This window comes from Oncorhynchus mykiss, chromosome 6 (genome assembly GCF_057628025.1).
Source record: "Oncorhynchus mykiss isolate SJ-2025 chromosome 6, ASM5762802v1, whole genome shotgun sequence".
In the NCBI taxonomy this organism is placed as follows: domain Eukaryota; kingdom Metazoa; phylum Chordata; class Actinopteri; order Salmoniformes; family Salmonidae; genus Oncorhynchus; species Oncorhynchus mykiss.
Window position 1 is genome coordinate 25,776,757 of NC_143027.1, and position 19,202 is coordinate 25,795,958.

The window sequence follows — 19,202 nt, forward strand, 5'->3', positions numbered from 1 at the left end:
CTGAGCAACATGTTCCCAATCAATCTAACAAATTCCAGGCATCTTCTTCAAACAACAAGAACAAAACAAACACACAAACTCAATAATGCAAAGAACCCCAACAATAACAAAAACAACACTGGGTAGATAAGGATGAGGAGATAATAAATACATTAACAGTTTAAATCATCCTCATCAGCCCAATCTGGTGCCCTCTGTAGAGCGGCTTTTCACAACCGAGAGAGCCTGCCCATTAGCTCTGGTCTAGGGACAACTTTCTCTCATCCAATCCAAAGATGAACTACTATTAGCTCAAACCAAAACTGCCATTGGACTAATGCTTGGGTATATTTTCTCCATATAAGCTGCTTCCTTCCTCCTACAGTGGCTCACATACATGATCAATTAGGCTCTGATTACTGTGACATCACCACTCCTTGCTCTTACAACCAACAGCCAATGCCAGAAATAGTGGTGGTGGACCAAGAGGGGGATGGGAAACTGGAGTGAAGTGTGTATGTGTGTGGGAATGAGAGAGGGGAGGTGTGTGTAGCCAGAGCTTGTATCTCATGCTTGTGGGTGTCTTTGTGCCAAGGGGAGGAGAAAGGAGAAAAGGGGAGGGCCTGTGCTAAATTTGTCAGCTTACTGAAACGTTGTGTCAGAGCATTTTTCATCATGTAAATGCACTGAGAGAGGAAGAGAGAGAGAGAGAGAGCGCAAAAGAGAGAGAAGGAAAGTGAGAGACAGGGGAGGGAGAGAGAAAGGAGAGAAAGAAAAGGGGAGTTATTAAGGGGGGCAGCAGAAAAAGATTGTCTCAGTCGTCAGCAGAAGTGATGGACTCAGCACATAGAAAGTGATAGTCTTCTCCTACCGGCCTACAGAGAGCACACTGACCAGACAATGCTGGCCTCTCACTGCCTGCTGCTCTCTCACTGCCTCTGAGGAAACTACCCATTACATCTAACACATTTGGATGTATTCTCTTTTAATTGGTAAGTGTCTAAAATCTTATGAGGTTAATTTTTTTATCCTTGCCCAGTGCCTACAGTACAAAGGACTTATTCCCAGCAAGTGCAGCTCCTGGTTGTAATAACATGATTCAAACCACAGTCAACTATTGAGTGACAGGGTTTACTCAGGTGCCAAAGAGCAAGTGATCCAGAGAGAGAGGGACAGCCCCAAGCAGCTTTTACACAGACTGGTGATGACTTTCTTCAAGGGGACACGTCAATCAGTGTTGCCGGGAGGGCAAGGGAACTGAAGGGAAAACAAGCTACAGTCTACAATTATCTGGTAAGGATTCAGTGGCATTTGACTTTCCCTGTATCTTTCACTGTCTTTATTGAACATGCAACCATCTAGCATGGCTTGCTCATAGTTCTTTAAGTGTGGCTAGTCTTATCTGTTGATAATCTAGTACAAAATTGATCGCTAAGCTGCACAGTGACAGAACGGCTTTGGCCACCCTGTGTTGAGTTAGCCAGAGATTCCTGCTGATCAGTTTGAAGCTTAGCCCTTCAGTGGTATCTCTATGGAGATACATGGAGAGGTTTGTTGCCCGGGGCAATTCCCCTGTCTGATTCCTTTAAGTTGTTTAACAAGGCAGCTGGCTCTGATATAGACACAGCAGAGAGGGATTGACACAAAAGCAGAGATAATGAAGTAGTGAGCTTTCCAGAACAAGGGCTTGATAACCACGGATAAACACTCAGCTTATCATCCTTCCAAAGACATACTCGAACAACAAAGATAGGCTGCCAGTGAAAAGTATCAATAGTAGGAGCCTGGTCTTTTTACCAGGAGCATCTCTGGGGCATTCATGATTGTAAGCAGTGCCATACGAAGCTATGCCCTCATTGTGTGATGTGGTTCACACTAGTAGAAGTTGCTTATTTGAGGTTGTTTGATTATTCAGAAAAATAACAGAAATTCACATCACAAAATGCCAAATTTCAGATGCATTTTTAGTCTAAATGAGTTTGCTGTCATTTGTACATGAATGGATAAAGCTTATGAATATATACCGTTTAAAAAAAAATAGAATTCTGCACAAAGTACTGGGTACAACTTTCTGCTGCCTCATGATATACCTCCATGCTGAAGTGGACACGGACGAAAAGGGCTGTTCTGATGAATCTCTGCTTTGTCTCTGCTGCCAGGGCTGTGGATAAGAGTGCTTTGATGGTGCAATTAGGAACATATCAAAACGATTTCTGAAACCCCCTGCCTGACAGCATGTCCAAAACACACCACAACACACAATCCTGAAAGAGGAAAAGAAAGAAACCTTATTAAATTAAATGTTAAATGTGCTAAACTATCATCAGAACTATTCTCTGCCGTGGAAAGCCATAAGAATGGCTGCTTTCCATCAGCGTCCGACTCAGAGCAGACTGAGCAGGTAGCGGAGGTTGGGGCTGAGGCTGGGCTGAGGTTAATTATGTCTACAGTGTCATGTTATGGGCAAACCAGGATTACATGCGTAAGGAAAGAATGGTGTCACCTTAGATAATGAATTACTCAGATTACCATTTCAAACTGAACTTAATTCTGATCCAAGACATACTGAATGTTTACAACCAGCACTGTCAATTGGTCCTAATTTGAGCATATACCTAATTTTGCACAGTCCTCCAGTGCTGTAGATTTGGAGGTGTTGAAATGATATGTTATGAATTATGTGCATTTGTATTAGTTTGTGGTAGTTGAGATGACAGAGCTGCTGGTGTATGTATGACTAGCTGTGGTGTGGTAGAACAGAAGGCAGAACTGACTTGTAGGTACAGCAGAGCTGGAGCAGAGGAGGCGTCTCTCTCTGTCGTTCTCTCTCTTCACAACTACCAGCGTGTCTGTCTGTCTGTCTGTCTGTCTGTCTGTCTGTCTGTCTGTCTGTCTGTCTGTCTGTCTGTCTGTCTGTCTGTCTGTCTGTCTGTCTGTCTGTCTGTCTGTCTGTCTGTCTGTCTGTCTGTCTGTCTGTCTGTCTGTCTGTCTGTCTGTCTGTCTGTCTGTCTGTCTGTCTGTCTGTCTGTCTGTCTGTCTGTCTGTGAGAGTGGCTAAGAATGTGAGGAATGCCACACTCACTCTGAAATGAGAGGGGCTAGGGCGAGGGCTAGGGCTCTGCTCACCTACTAATTATTATGGGCTGCGCATGAACAAAAACACTGGAGCACGCTGCTGCTCACAGCCACACTGACCCACACAAAGCACTGCCTGTCACACACTATTAGATACGGAGAAAAACAGGGAGATGATTTGATAAAGTCATTACCAAGCTGTGAATTTGACAGACATTCTAATGAGCAAAACAACCCTAATTAGACAATCCTAATAAGGAACACTGTTTACCTCAAGTGCACTGTCATCCACAAAGCTACTGTAGTTATTTGTCTATAGTAACACCGTCCTCTTTTTATGTCATGACAATAAGAAGGCCAGTTAGTCAGCTGTCTTTGTATAACTACGGAGGAGAAGAGGGCATGGGGCCTGCTGTTGTTGCCTCAGGTGCTATTTAACGGAGGGGTTAATAATAGATTGACTGTCTTGGGGCAAATAGAACTAACTCTGGTCCCTGGGAGCCCTGGGAGCCCTGGGAGCCTGAGTCTGGCATGTTGTGTTATCTGAACACACACACTCCCCCACTGCCAGCTCAGGCATTTTCCTCCAGCTTTGAGGTGGTGGGAAGCCTGGCTGGGAGACTAATTGGAGACTCCTGGCTGACCGCGTAGTACTATGGAGCTTTTCTGTGGCATGGAGTGACATGGAGTGGCCGGAGCATAGCTTCTCCCAGACACAGAGCTAATGTTCCAGAGAGGGAAACCACATCAATCCCAGGCCATTAACATAAGGGAGACAGTGACTGTTCCATTAGACCAGATCATTATCATGTGTTGTTGTCCTCTTTGTCCCACTGAGGAATTCATTTTTTCCCCCTGTTGTACATCCCACAACGTGGTCTTATATTACTGAAGGCCATCACTGTCTCTTTCGTTCAGAACCTTAATAAGGTCTTCTATGTATGTTTAGATAATGTAGCTTGATCCAACCTTTACTATCGTCTCTTAGTCAATCAGCATCTACTTTGATGACGTCACACCGCATCATACAACAGGGCTTTGTGGGAATTGATTCATTCCATGAAAGGGACCCATATACTGCATTCAGAGGAGAGTTTCACACTAAAAGACTAAAACTGAAACCAAAACTTAACCACGGCTTCTTCTGAGCTTTTACTCGTGGGCAGACGCTTTGTGAGAATAACATATGGGCATTCAGTAACAATATATATTTAAATGTGTTAAAGACATGTTTTCACAATTAATGGGAGACAAAAATGTAGGCTAGGCTTATACTAATATATATATATATATATATATATATATATATATATATATATATATATATATATATATATATATATATATATATATAATAGTATAATAATATAGTAAAGATATCAAAACTATGAAATAACACATGGAATCATGTAGTAACCCAAAACATGTTAAATCAGAATAGATTTTAGATTCTTCAAAATGGCCTTGTTGACAGCTTTGCACACTCTAGGCATTCTCTCAGCCAGCTTCATGAGGAATGCTTTTTCAACAGTCTTGAAGGAGTTCCCACATATTCTGTGCACTTGTTGGCTGCTTTTCCTTCACTCTGCGGTCCAACTCATCCCAAACCATCTCAATTGGGTTGAGGTCGGGTTATTGTGGAGGCCAGGTCATCTGATGCAGTACTCCATCACTCTCCTTCTTAGTCAAATAGCCCTTACACAGCCTGGAGGTGTGTTGGGTCATTGTTCTGTTGAAAAACAAATGATAGACCCATTAAGCGCAAACCAGATGGTGAATCGCTACATAATGCTGTGGTAGCCATGCTGGTTAAGTATGCCTTGAATTCCAAATAAATCACACACAGTGTCACCAGCAAAGCATCCCCACACCATCACACTTCCTCCTCCATGCTTCGCAGTGGGAACCACACATGTGGAGATTATCCGTTCACCTACTATGCGGCTCACAAAGACACAGTGGTTGGAACAAAAAAATCACAAATTTGGACTCATCAGACCAAAGGACAGATTACCACCGGTCTAATGTCCGTTGCTCGTGTTTCTTGGCCCAAGCAAATCTCTTCTTCTTATTAGTGTTCTTTGGTAGTGGTTTCCTTGCAACAAGTTGACCATGAAGGCCTGATTCACACAGTCTCCCCTGAACAGTTGATGTTGAGATGTGTTTTATATTTGGGCTGCAATTTTTGGGCTGCAATTTCTTAGTCTGGTAACTCTAATGAACTTATCCTCTGCAGCACAGGTAACTCTAGGTCTTCCTTTCCTGTGGCGGTCCTCATGAGAGCCAGATTCATCATATCGTTTGATGGTTTTTGTAACTGCACTTGAAGAAACGTTCAAAGTTCTTGAAATGTTCCTCATTGACTGACCTTAATGTCTTAAAGTAATGATGACTGTCTTTTCTCTTTGCTTACTTGAGTTGTTCTTGCCATACTATGGACTTGGTCTTTTACCAAATAGGGCTATCTTCTGTGTACCACCCCTACCTTGTCACAACCTAACTGATTGGCTCAAATTTATTAAGAAGGAAAGAAATTCCACTAACAAACTATTAACAAAGCAGACCTGTTGATTGAAATGCATTCCAGGTGACTACCTCATGGAGCTGGTTGAGAGAATGCCAAGTGTGCAAAGCTGTCATCAAGGCAAAGGGTGGCTACTTTGAAGAATCAAAAATATATTTTGATTTGTTTAACACTTTTTTGGTTACTACATGATTCCATATGTGTTATTTCATAATTTTGATATCTTTACTATATTAAAAACCCTGGAATGTGTAGGTGTGTCCAAACCTTTGACTGATATTGTATATTTTTTTTAACCTTTATTTAACTAGTTAAGAACACATTTTTATTTACAATGATGGCCTAGCAAAAGGCAAAAGGTCTCCTGCGGGGATGGGTTCTGGGATAAAAAAATAAATACAATAGGGCAAAAAAGTATTTAGTCAGCTGCCAATTGTGCAAGTTCTCCCACTTAAAAAGATGAGAGAGGCCTGTAATTTTCATCATAGGTACACTTCAACTATGACAGACAAAATGAGAAAAGAAATCCAGAAAATCACATTGTAGGATTTTTTATGAATTTATTTGCAAATTATGGTGGAAAATAAGTATTTGGTCAATAACAAAAGTTTATCTCAATACTTTGTTATATACCCTTTGTTGGCAATGACAGAGGTCAAACGTTTTCTGTAAGTCTTCACAAGGTTTTCACACACTGTTGCTGGTATTTTGGCCCATTCCTCCATGCAGATCTCCTCTAGAGCAGTGATGTTTTGGGGCTGTTGCTAGGCAACACGGACATTCAACTCCCTCCAAAGATGTTCTATGGGGTTGAGATCTGGAGACTGGCTAGGCCACTCCAGGACATTGAAATGCTTCTTATGAAGCCACTCCTTCGTTGGCTGGGCGGTGTGTTTGGGATCATTGTCATGCTGAAAGACCCAGCCACGTTTAATCTTCAATGCCCTTGCTGATGGAAGGAGGTTTTCACTCAAAATGTCACGATACATGGCCCCATTCATTCTTTCCTTTACACGGATCAGTCGTCCTGGTCCCTTTGCAGAAAAACAGCCCCAAAGCATGATGTTTGCACCCCCATGCTTCACAGTAGGTATGGTGTTCTTTGGATGCAACTCAGCATTATTTGTCCTCCAAACACGACGAGTTGAGTTTTTACCAAAAAGTTACATATTGGTTTCATCTGACCATATGACATTCTCCCAATCTTCTTCTGGATCATCCAAATGCTCTCTAGCAAACTTCAGATGGGCCTGGACATGTACTGGCTTAAGCAGGGGGACACGTCTGGCACTGCAGGATTTGAGTCCCTGGCGGCGTAGTGTGTTACTGATGGTAGGCTTTGTTACTTTGGTCCCAGCTCTCTGCAGGTCATTCACTAGGTCCCCCTGTGTGGTTCTGGGATTTTTGCTCACCGTTCTTGTGATCATTTTGACCCCACGGGGTGAGATCTTGCGTGGAGCCCCAGATCGAGGGAGATTATCAGTAGTCTGGTATGTCTTCCATTTCCTAATAATTTCTCCCACAGTTGATTTCTTCAAACCAAGCTGCTTACCTATTGCAGTGGTGCAGGTCTACAATTTTGTTTCTGGTGTCCTTTGACAGCTCTTTGGTCTTGGCCATAGTGGAGTTTGGAGTGTGACTGTTTGAGCTTGTGGACAGGTGTCTTTTATACTGATAACAAGTTCAAACAGGTGCCATTAATAAAGGTAACGAGTGGAGGACAGAGGAGCCTCTTAAAGAAGAAGTTACAGGTCTGTGAGAGCCAGAAATCTTGCTTGTTTGTAGGTGACCAAATACTTATTTTCCACCATAATTTGCAAATACATTCATTAAAAATCCTATAATGTGATTTTCTGGATTTTTTTTCTGATTTTGTCTGTCATAGTTGAAGTGTACCTATGATGAAAATTACAGGCCTCTCTCATCTTTTTAAGTGGGAGAACTTGCACAATTGGTGGCTGACTAAATACTTTTTTGCCCCACTGTATATAGGACAAAACACACATCAATACAAGAGAGACACCACAACACAACATAAAGAGAGACCTAAGACAACTGCATAGCATGGCAGCAACACATGACAACACAGCATGGTAGCAACACCACATGACACCAATATGGTAGCAACAAAACATGGCAGCAGCACAAAATGTTAAGTGAGTTAATATCTGGCTGTCTCTCCCATTCCATGCCTTTATATCTTTCATATCTTCAACTATAATTTCCCTCATACCAGCCAGAGATCTCCAAAGGCCTTGTTCTTGGACAGTTTTGCTCTCCATCTCTTTAACCTAATGTGCTGGCCCCAAGCCCAGAATAGCAAGGCAAAAACAAGTGTTCTCCCCTCTCATTCTGAAGGCAGTCTGAGCATCATGCACGTGGTTCTCCTTTGGGTCAGACATCTAGCAGTAACTGCTGAACAGTTCATATAGTTACCCTCATACTGAACAGACTCAACAGAACTAGGCAGCCATGAGCCTGCCCTGCACCAAGCCTCCCACTTTGAGATAAGAAAGGATTGTCCTGACTCTGGGGAGGTGTTGCACAGGCTCCTCCATAATCCAATATGCAGCAGCTTTCAATTAAGGAGCCCCAGGGGTACAGGCCCTTGTTATCACATTCTCCTCTTCACTCTGGGGCATCCCCTCCGCTTCCAATAACACCACAGCCCCTCCAACTGCTGCCCGGCTATTTTTCTAATATAAATGCCTTCACTTTGAAATATGGAACAAACAGTCAAAGTGCCTCTTTTTCATGCACTCCTGCAAAAAGCTAAGGGTTGTATCTTAAAATGTTGTTGTGCATTAATCACACTACTTAAATGTAGCCTCTCTGCAGAGACACACTGTCAGGGAAGATTGATATTACACAACATTCTCTCAACACTGATAAAACAGAGTAATGCAATGATCCAGAGCACATTGAGAAGGTTCAAGAGTTCTACATTCTTTTCAGGTTAAATTTAGATGGAAATTCCAATATTCCAAATACATATAGGAAATTATATACACACAATGATGTGTTCTTTAACTTGTGAATGCACCCCAGTGTCCTTCTCTTGGTAAACAGTTCAGGTCTGATACAATCTGATCAATATATTAAAACAGGCGCAAGAACAGCATCAGCTGCTATGCATGTCAAACTTTCCATAAGAAGTGATGCCCAGGCCTGCACAGCACTGAGGAGCAGATGGGGGATAGACATGTGAAAACACTCCTCCTAACAGTGGCCGTCACCCAAGAGAGCCAGAGTCAGGACAGCTAGCTAAACACAACTCCCTGACATCAATAAAAAAAACTTACCAACTAGAGAGATCAGTACCTCATTAGCTAAAAGAAACAACACTTGCCTTAGCAGAGGTGGAAAGGGTTAGACTATTGACACTCCAACAGCTTCCATTTAACACATCTAATTCCGGTCCACTGAATAACAGTTCACAAACCCAAGCTACTGTATCGCAGATGACTTTACTGTTAAGTAAAAGCACAATCCAGATCAAATTTTATGTCCCTGTCTATGTGTCTGGCTAAGTTTTTCATACTCAAACATACATTTTAAGGTTATTCCTCTACTTTTATTATGCAACACAGTTACAGTTGATGTTATATAATACAAAGTCACAGCATCCTAAGCAGGAAATGCTTCCTTTTATGGTGGCCAATATTTATTTAGCCCCAAGGACCCTCAGAGTTGCCCTAGGCTGGGCTCTGGAATGAATAGGGGCTCCCAGGGCAGGACAGGACTGCTCCCTGAGGTGTGTGCCTGCCTGGCCCTCACAGGTAATAGAGACTGGGAGAAGGCCATTCTAAGGGACATGCGGCCTCTGGTCTCAATCAGTGGAGCTGTGAAGGCTCCCATTAATGTCCTGTCAGTGTAAGAGTAGATCCCAGCCTTGTGGGTCAACAGCAGGGGCCTTAATGGACTAAACAGGCAGGCCACGAAAAAGGTTTCTTAATGCCCAGAGCCAGCCATGCTCTCATAACCATAGCCAACACCACCAGCCTGGTGCCTGTTTAGAAACATGATGGGACGGCAGCTTGGCATCTTGGTGAAATCAAATCTGTCTCGGAGTTGAGATTTCCACTGTTTGATAACATTCAATGATATCACAAGCATAGAATATGTGGTGCCAGATCTTGTGTTGGAATCAGTGTCTTGTTTCTTTCAGCCTGTACAGACAGGACCCATGGAAAACACACCATTACCAAAGTGACAATACCTGACAAAATAATACCCTTTCACTTGAGACATGCTAACCCCAAGAAGTGAATATGAGTATGAGTTTAAAGGAAAAACCACAATTTCCTTTAATTTTCAGTGTTAAATAACAGTAATAACAATATTTTTTGTGAACAAATGTTTCATTTTGACGTTATAATAAGCTAGGTAGCAACATTGAAAATCATTGTGGAAATCTGTTGCAGCTCAAGTCGACTACATTGTGCAAAATGCAATGCTTTGTCTATAGGCTGGCTGGCTAGCTAGCAAATGTAGCTAAACACACGATAATACCAAAGACAATATCAGCATGTAATGTAGCTAGTTAGCTGTAAAATCGCTTATACAAACTGCACAAATACATTTCTACAAGGGCAGATATACTTTTGAGGAGATGGGAAACGTTGCTCATGCTACGTCAATGGGCCGCGAAGTGTATTCTGGGAAAAAGAGTGCTCTCTTTCAAGGAGTCAATGGGAGTCTATTGGGCGCCAGCTCAAAAAAATGAAAACATGACATCACTCAGAGATGCACAAAAACAATATAACATAAAAAATGGGTGAACCATTCGTTTGAATTATACAAATGAGTTTGTTTAGGTTTTATAACACATTCATCCATTTATCAAAACGGTAGGCCTATATTGTGCGATTAGAGATCATTTCAATGAGATAGCTGACCACAGCGTGGAATATCACAGTATTTTTAAAACAATTCATTATTTGTGCCAAACCAATGACCTCCCTTTCTCTTTCCCCGTCCATTCCTGTTGTTCTAAATCCCTATACCTCCTAAGGTGTGTGTGAGTGAGAGCCCTTCCCAGACTGATGGAGCTCCCCGTGGTGCTGCTGTTCCTAGTGTATGGTCTTGTCTCTGGAGCCAAGCAGCCCCAGGGTCCGGGGAACCCTCAGGAGAGCAACCCCCAGGCCAGGAGCAAGGAAAGGGAGAGCAATGAGGATGGCCTGGAGAGAGAGTTCCTGTATGCTGGGCAGAGGAGCAGGCGAGCCGCCGCTGAACCCCAGCAGCCTGACAAGTGTTCCTACACCTTCATCGTTCCCCAGCAGAAGGTGACAGGGGCCATCTGTGTGAACCGCAAGGAGCCGGATGCAGCGCTGGAGAACCGCGTCAACAAGCAGGAACTGGAGCTGCTGAACGTGGAGCTGCAGAAGCAGAAGAGGCAGATCGAGACGCTGCAGCAGCTGGTTGAGGTGGACGGAGGCATCGTCAACGAGGTGAAGCTGCTGAGGAAGGAGAGCAGGAACATGAACTCCAGGGTGACCCAGCTCTACATGCAGCTGCTACACGAGATCATCAGGAAGAGGGACAACGCCCTGGAGCTGTCCCAGATGGAGAACCGCATCCTCAACCAGACCTCGGAGATGCAGCAGCTCACTAACCGCTACAAGGACCTGGAGCACAAGTACCAGCACCTGGCCACTCTGGCCAACAACCAGTCGGTCCTCATCGCCCTGCTGGAGGAGCAGTGCCAGGGTCGGCCCGTCAGCCCCCCTCGCCCTGTTCCCGTCCCCCAGCCAAGGCCACAGCCCCCACCCCCACCTGCACCATCACCACCCATCAACAAGCCCTACCAACCTCCCACCTACCCACGCCTCACCAACCAGATCACCAACGAGATTCAGAGTGACCAGAAGTCTGTACTGCCTGTCATTCCTACCATGCCCAGCGGCACAGGCAGCCCCTCTATCACTACCAAACCCTCTGGTGAGTCTCTCTGTTTCATTGAGCAGCCTGACTGTTTTATGTTACCAATTGAAATTAATATTCCTTGATACAGATCTGGTCTGAAGTTACATTTATATGAGGGGTCAAGCGGAAATAGAGAAGCTGGCATGTTCTATGAACACTCATCAGACTAATGTCTGCGCCAGTCTGAAACAGAGGGTTGTGTGTGAGAGCAGTTTGGTATTTCTTAATCATCAGCCAACAGCAGCTCTCCATTCTTTATCCATTCTTCTCACTATTGTCTATGGGAATAATAAGTTCCACACATTCCCTGAGAAAAGGCCTCTAAGGGAGAACAGAGCTGTTGTTGTCTCAAACCCTTTGAGATGCATATCATCTAATGGGCTTGATACTACAGTCAGCTGATTACAATCCACACAAGAATCTTAAAACACATATTTATGTGTGCTCATGGATGGTTGGGCTAGAGCCCTCTGGTTTTGAGGCCAGTGAAAGTGGAGCTGTCTGAACCTATCCTCCTTGATTTGGTACACTTAATGAAGCTTAAGTAAGTGGATGATTAATTGATAGATTTAGTTAACTGTATAGTTGATGAAATACAACAGGGATCACAACTGGATAAGGCTGTCTGTCATGTACTCTAGTTGTGTGTGTGTTTGGCAAGTTAACTTGGTCTTTATCTGATAAGAGAAGTAAAACAATCTGACTGGTCTTCAACAAAACATGACTAATTCCTACAGTATATCATTGTCTTTAAAGTTTTATTCCTTTAATCCTCATATTTAACTGTTAACAGTGAAATGTTAGCTCGTATGTCTGTGCGGGTGACTATTGCTGTTGGATATGAATATTCCGACATTAAAAAAACACTACAGTTAACTATAGCATACTACAGTACTTACTACAGAATTATGTAGTAAACTGTAGTATACTATAGAACAGTGGTTCCCAAACTATAGGTGAGGTCAGCAAGTGGGGCGAGGAGTTCCCCTCCTCCTCAATTGTCTTTTTTTTTTAAGGAAGTCAGTCAGGCTTTCAACTTACTGATGTTCACCAATGGTGGAAGGGGGGCCCCGAGTGAAAAAGTCTGGGAACCACTGCTGTAGAATACTATACTACACACTGTATTATCCCTCGATCATCTGTAGTACTTACTATAGATTATTGTACTGTAGAATACTATAGTATTATCCGCAAAAAAACACTGTAGTAAATACAACAGTAATGTCTGCAAAAACACTACAGTTCGAAAAGAAAACGCCTCTTTTTAAACTACAGTAATACTATAGCAGTTAATTTGCATATACCCTGCCTATTCCCCTCCTCCATATCCCAATTTGTGCAACCGATTAGTGAGAAACCTACATGCCAAGTATAGACCATATATTGTGTTCCCTATAGGTTACAGAAAAGAGCAGACGCTCTGAACTATCCGTTCAGACCCCAGTCCTACCTACCTACCTACAGGTTATGGAAAATGTGCTCTTTTAGTATTTGTCCAGTAGGTTTCCTCAAGGAGAAAGACCCCACTTCTATGTCAAAGATAATTAAACAAAAACACTACAGTAAACACTACAGTAATGTCCGCTATAGAACACTACAGTAAACACTACAGTAATGTCCGCTATAAAACACTACAGTAAACACTACAGTAATGTCCACTATAAAACACTACAGTAAACACTACAGTAATGTCCGCTATAAAACACTACAGTAAACACTACAGTAATGTCCACTATAAAACACTACAGTAATGTCTGCTATAAAACACTACAGTAATGTCCGCTATAAAACACTACAGTAAACACTACAGTAATGTCCACTATAAAACACTACAGTAATGTCTGCTATAAAACACTACAGTAAACACTACAGTAATGTCCACTATAAAACACTACAGTAATGTCTGCTATAAAACACTACAGTAATGTCTGCTATAAAACACTACAGTAATGTCCACTATAAAACACTACAGTAATGTCTGCTATAAAACACTACAGTAATGTCTGCTATAAAACACTACAGTAATGTCCGCTATAAAACACTACAGTAATGTCTGCTATAAAACACTACAGTAAACACTACAGTAATGTCTGCTATAAAACACGACAGTAAATACTACAGTAATGTCCACTATAAAACACTACAGTAAATACTAAAGTATACTACAGTATGCAAAAACACTACAGTAAACACGACAGTCCACAAAAACACTACAGTAAACACTACAGTAATGTCCGATATAAAACACCACAGTAAACACTACAGTAATGTCCGATATAAAACACTACAGTAAATACTAAAGTATACTACAGTACGCAAAAACACTACAGTAAATATGACAGTCCACAAAAACACTACAGTAAATACGACAGTCCACAAAAACACTACAGTAACTACTACAGTATACTACAGTCAGCAAAAAACTACAGTAATTACTATTGTATATACAGTTCTCAAAAACAGTACAGTAATTACTAGTTTATACTACAGTTTTTTTACAACAGTGTTAGTCAATTCTAAATACTACAGTATACTACAGTAATGGCCGCAAAAACACAACAGTTAATACTACAGTAAAGTCCGCAAAAACCCTACAGTGAATACTATAGTATTTATACCATAGTATACTATAATATTTTTGAGCGAAAAGCAGATGTGTCTCAGTGGACAGACACCAGATGAAGGGAAGTTTAGAGACAGGGATTGTGTGGTCTCAACTCACCATGGGCTACAAGCCGACTGCTGAGGGGGCGAAGCCAGCTTACACTGCATTTCATGGTCAATCTATCCCTGACAATGGTAGCATGGTAAATATAGCGTTTCAGTTATGAGGGAAACCCCGCCACAGGCTAGCAGCACTCTGCCACGGATTGTCCAGAGGATGTATAAGACTCGGTGAGGCTTCCATAAGGAATTTTCTTGTTAACAGATACAGTACATCCACTAGATACCATGTAATTTGAATGTAGTCGGAAACACTGGCTTATGCTGTACAGCTCTTTCCATAGAAATGTTTGTGTTCCACAGTGTGCTTTCCTGACTGTGTTTGAAGGGGGGCAAGCAATTTCCTGTCAGGGCCGACTGCAACTCACCCCTCAAAGGTTATACAAACTCCTCACACAAAAACTGAGTCCTATTACAATGCAGAAAGGAATGGAGAGAGAGAGGTGTGGTAGAGAGAGAAAGAAAGAACAGAAAGAAAGAGTAAGGAATAGAGGGTATGAAAAGAAAGAGGAAAGATAATGAATGCGTATCTGTGTGATGTCATTTATTCCATCCCCACTAGGCTTGTATCAGTCAAATGTTCTGCCACAGTGGCAGGCTCAGCCCTCTGGTTTATGTCTAAACAACACAGCTCTTCCACAAAGCCCACTGGAGAGAAGGAGGCTGGCTGATGGATTACTTCCCACATGCAATCCAAGCACAACCTGACCTGTTTTAGCCTGGCAATTTACAATGTGAACCTTTGTTCCTCTGTCTCTGTCTGTGACAGTCCTGCTTGTCGTTTACAGTCCTACTTGGAATTAGCTCCTTGATTTCCCTCCTTTTATTCTGATACAGCCAGGCTGTCAGTGTGACCTCTTTATGAAAGCCTGACATCCCCCTGTCTGGTCTTCCTCTCTTTCTATCACCCCTCTCTCTCTTTCTATCACCCCTCTCTCTCTCACACACACACACACACACACACACACACACACACACACACACACACACACACACACACACACACACACACACACACACACACACACACACACACTGCCTTTTCCCAGTATTTTAAACCAGGGCTCGCTTCCATTCCCTGGTTGGACACAGACTAGCTGCTTCAGTCTCTGTGTGTATACCTCTCTTCCTCCTGTCTCTGTACAAATGTCCATCTTGTCCTAAACAGGTCATTTGGCTAATCACATCAGTGTAAGCCAGTGGTCACCAACTGGTCCAGTTCATGTTTTTATTCAGCATTGTCAACACTGTTTTTATTCAACACTATTACAAAACATAAAGAGCGCTTCTCCCTACTTCCACTCGCGCTGCAGCTGCAATGAATGAGTAGCCAAGTGTACCGATACCACAGGAGGTTGGTGACACCTTCATTGTGGAGGACGGGCTTGTAGTAATGGCAAGAGCAGTATCAACAGAATGGTATCAAATATATCAAACACATGGGTATCTTTCTAGAGCTCCAACTTTCCGACCTGAAGATCACTGACATCATGATTTGACCTAGTTTTTTTTTCTGAGTTCCCGGTTGTTTTGAAAGCACCATGACCATCAGATGCAGGTAACATCAGTCCAGTAAAATAGAAAAGCTAATTATTTCAACTTATGCTCAGCTGTGCCTTGCACATCAACTTATCTATTATGTTATGAAAGCTTGAGTTTTCAAATATAATTTGTTCTGAGATGAATAATATTGGCAGGCCAGGCATATAGCCAATACGCTGTGATAATACATTAGGCCTAGTGCACAAACCTCATTCCTACAGAACAGTTTTTATTAGGATAATGTAAATAAAAAATACATGTTTTAAAAAATTCTGAGCGGTAGAGCTCGGCTTGCTTTTTGACCGTGATAGTGATTTTGACGCAGAAAAGGTTGGTGACCACTAGTGTAAACTCTTGAATAGGAAAATACTGAAATGGCTAGCTAGTTAGCGGGGTGCGCGCTAATAGCGTTTCAATCGGTGACTTCACTCGCTCTGAGACCTTGAAGTAGTTGTTCCCCTTGCTCTGCAAGGGCCGCGGCTTTTGTGGAGCGATGGGTAACAATGCTTCGTTGGGTGACTGTTGTCAATGTGTGCAGAGGGTCTCTGGTTCGAGCCCAGGTAGGGGCGAGGAGAGGTACGGAAACTAAACTGTTACATTAATGCTGTTGACCCTGATTGCTGCGGAAAAGGAGGAGGTCAAAAGGGGGGTGAGTGTAACTGATGTGAAATGGCTAGCTTAGTTAGCAAGGTGCGCGCTAATAGCATTTCAATCAGTGACGTCACTCGCTCTGAGACCTTGAAGTAGTTGTTCCCCTTGCTCTGCAAAGGCCGTGGCTTTTGTGGAGCGATGGGTAACGATGCTTCGTGGGAGGCAGTTGTAGATGTGTGCAGAGGGTCCCTGGTTCGAGGCGAGGAGAGGGACGGAAGCTATACTGTTACACCAGCGGCCCAATAGAAGCCGGTTTCCAAGTATGATGACTAGAGCTCTTCTAGGTGGAGAGTAACGGCTAACAGGCAATAAGCCAATTCATGTTATTACAGATATGAACCTGTTTTTACAGATATTAACCAGTTTCAAAGAGAACAAACACCAAGAGAGACTAATAAACCAAACACGTGCAGCATTTAACATAAACTTCATTCCTCGTTAAATGATATACGGCAGAACAATAGAAAACACATCCTGCTCATAATTTGGTATCTGTCAGAGCATCCATTTTAGCATACAGTTCTGTTACTTCTATGCAGTGAATCATATTATATATGCTGCTAAATACATTAGAACATCTATGGTGGTGGAGGATGTTTCAGAGATAAGGAAACATACTTTAACCTACAGAAAGACACAACAATGCTTTAATGGTCAGTTTTCAAATTTGTCTTCAAAACATAGCCATATTAAATACCCCATCACAGTACTTCTGTTAAACGACCAACTGCCAAGTTGGGAATTATGTCAGATAAATGAAACGTGAAGTGAAAGTTTGAACATTTTGGAATTTGGGATAAGTTCCAGCGGTCTCCCTGGCAGAGTTACTGAGGTAAAATAAGGATTTTAATGTAGCAGGATTATTTTAAATTAGTCCAATTCAGTATAATGAATTTGAATAAACAACCAGTTAATAGTGTACACTTGAAGAGGTTCAGGAAAATCTGAGTTGAGGTAATGTTTTGCAAAAAGTGTCATTGTAGTGCTGCAAGACCCACGCAGTCTGATGCTGGAACACCCCAACATATTTTTTTCACCCACATACTTACACTAGCAACGCACATGCCTCGTCCACCTGAGGTGGTCATCTGTCATTTTCAGCCATATATTGGTGATTTTTTTTTTATCCGAGGGTATTCTGCTATTGACACTCTTATGCAACAGAACGTGACAACAACAGTAATTAATGAGGCTGTCTAGACAGTGCAGGTAAGTGCAGGTAGGGCAGAGAGAACAGGTAAGAGCAGGTAGGGCAGACAGAACAGGTAAGAGATGGTAGGGCAGACAGAGCAGGTAGGGCAGACAGAACAGGTAAGAGCAGGTAGGGCAGACAGAACAGGTAAGAGATGGTAGGGCAGACAGAACAGGTAAGAGCAGGTAGGGTAGACAGAACAGGTAAGAGCAGGTAGGGTAGACAGAACAGGTAAGAGCAGGTAGGGCAGACAGAACAGGTAAGAGCAGGTAGGGCAGACAGAACAGGTAAGAGCAGGTAGGGCAGACAGAACATGTAAGAGCAGGTAGGGCAGACAGAACAGGTAAGAGCAGGTAGGGAAGACAGAACAGGTAAGAGCAGGTAGGGCAGACAGAACAGGTAAGAGCAGGTAGGGTAGACAGAACAGGTAAGAGCAGGTAGGGCAGACAGAACATGTAAGAGCAGGTAGGGCAGACAGAACAGGTAAGAGCAGGTAGGGTAGACCAAAGTGTTTGGTGGTTGCAGCCATGTTCCGCCCTGTTCCATCCCTTTGTGTAAATTTATTAATGCAAATACGCCCAATAGTTATCTATTTTAACACAAAATATCTGATACAATAAGAAAATGTATATATGATTGCGTTCTAAGAAAAAGTGAAATTCAACAATAAATTCAATGCCTGAATTCCCATCAAAATCACTGAACTCCATACATTATTTGTCCATGTCAGTAAAATGTTTTATGTGCTATAAATCAGTCAAAATCTGATGGATTATTTAAAAAATAAAACATTTGCAGTATTTTCATCTATTGCCCAACTCTTGCATTTATTAGAATTGTTATGATGATTTCTACTCGACGGAGGTGCAGCCATAAGACAGAGCATAGCCTGTATTTGTACTTCTCCAAGTTGCGTATTCATGGGTTGCACCTCCGTCACTAGGTTGCATCGTTGCCATTGCTATCAACGTTCTACAGATGCTGCAGCATATTGATGTCTGGCTGATGGTTGATGCCAGGTCTTTCTGATTGGGGGCTAATGACTGTTTCATCAAATGTACACTATAATGGCTTGGAAACATTGCTGCTTGGACATTGCTGAAGTAGATTTTAAAAAATCCATTGTAGAAAACAACTTTGTCATCATTATGATGTGGTCAAGTTAATTTTAAAGAGATGGCAAGGTTGCCATGAGCTAGCAAAGTTAATCAGAAATACAGTTGAAGTCAGAAGTCGACATACACTTAGGTTGGAGTCTGACTCGTTTTTCAACCACCCCACAAATTTCTTGTTAAATAACTATAGTTTCGGCAAGTCGGTTAGGACATCTACGGTATGCATGACACAAGTCATTTTTACAACAATTGTTTACAGACAGATTATTTTACTTATAATTCACTGTTTCACAATTCCAGTGGGTCAGATGTTTACTAAGTTGACTGCCTTTAAACAGCTTGGAAAATTCCAGAAAATGATGTTATGGCTTTAGAAGCTTCTGATAGGCTTATTGACATCATTTGAGTCAATTGGACGTGCACCTGTGGATGTATTTCAAGGCCTACCTTCAAACTTTGCTTGACATCATGGGAAT

At 42.3% G+C, this 19,202-nt stretch overlaps 1 protein-coding gene and 1 non-coding gene across 6 annotated transcripts in view; both read left to right on the plus strand.

Moving 5' to 3' along the window:
• Positions 1-604: 604 nt before the first annotated feature.
• Positions 605-19,202, plus strand: part of LOC110525599 (angiopoietin-related protein 2) — a 29,833-nt gene continuing 11,235 nt past the window's right edge. Inside the window, exons 1-3 of one of the 5 annotated variants that reach the window (XM_021605851.3) lie at positions 605-971; positions 1,090-1,272; positions 10,592-11,517. In XM_021605851.3, the coding sequence (XP_021461526.3) occupies positions 10,623-11,517 (895 nt within the window). In that variant the 5' untranslated portion in view covers positions 605-971; positions 1,090-1,272; positions 10,592-10,622. The remainder of the gene's footprint in view (positions 972-1,089; positions 1,273-10,591; positions 11,518-19,202) is intronic. The other 4 variants (XM_021605852.3, XM_021605853.3, XM_021605854.3 and 1 more) reach the window with 4 other exon arrangements.
• LOC118965109 (U7 small nuclear RNA) lies at positions 12,975-13,028 on the plus strand. The gene has a single exon (XR_005052441.1). It is a non-coding gene; the product is annotated as a U7 small nuclear RNA (small nuclear RNA).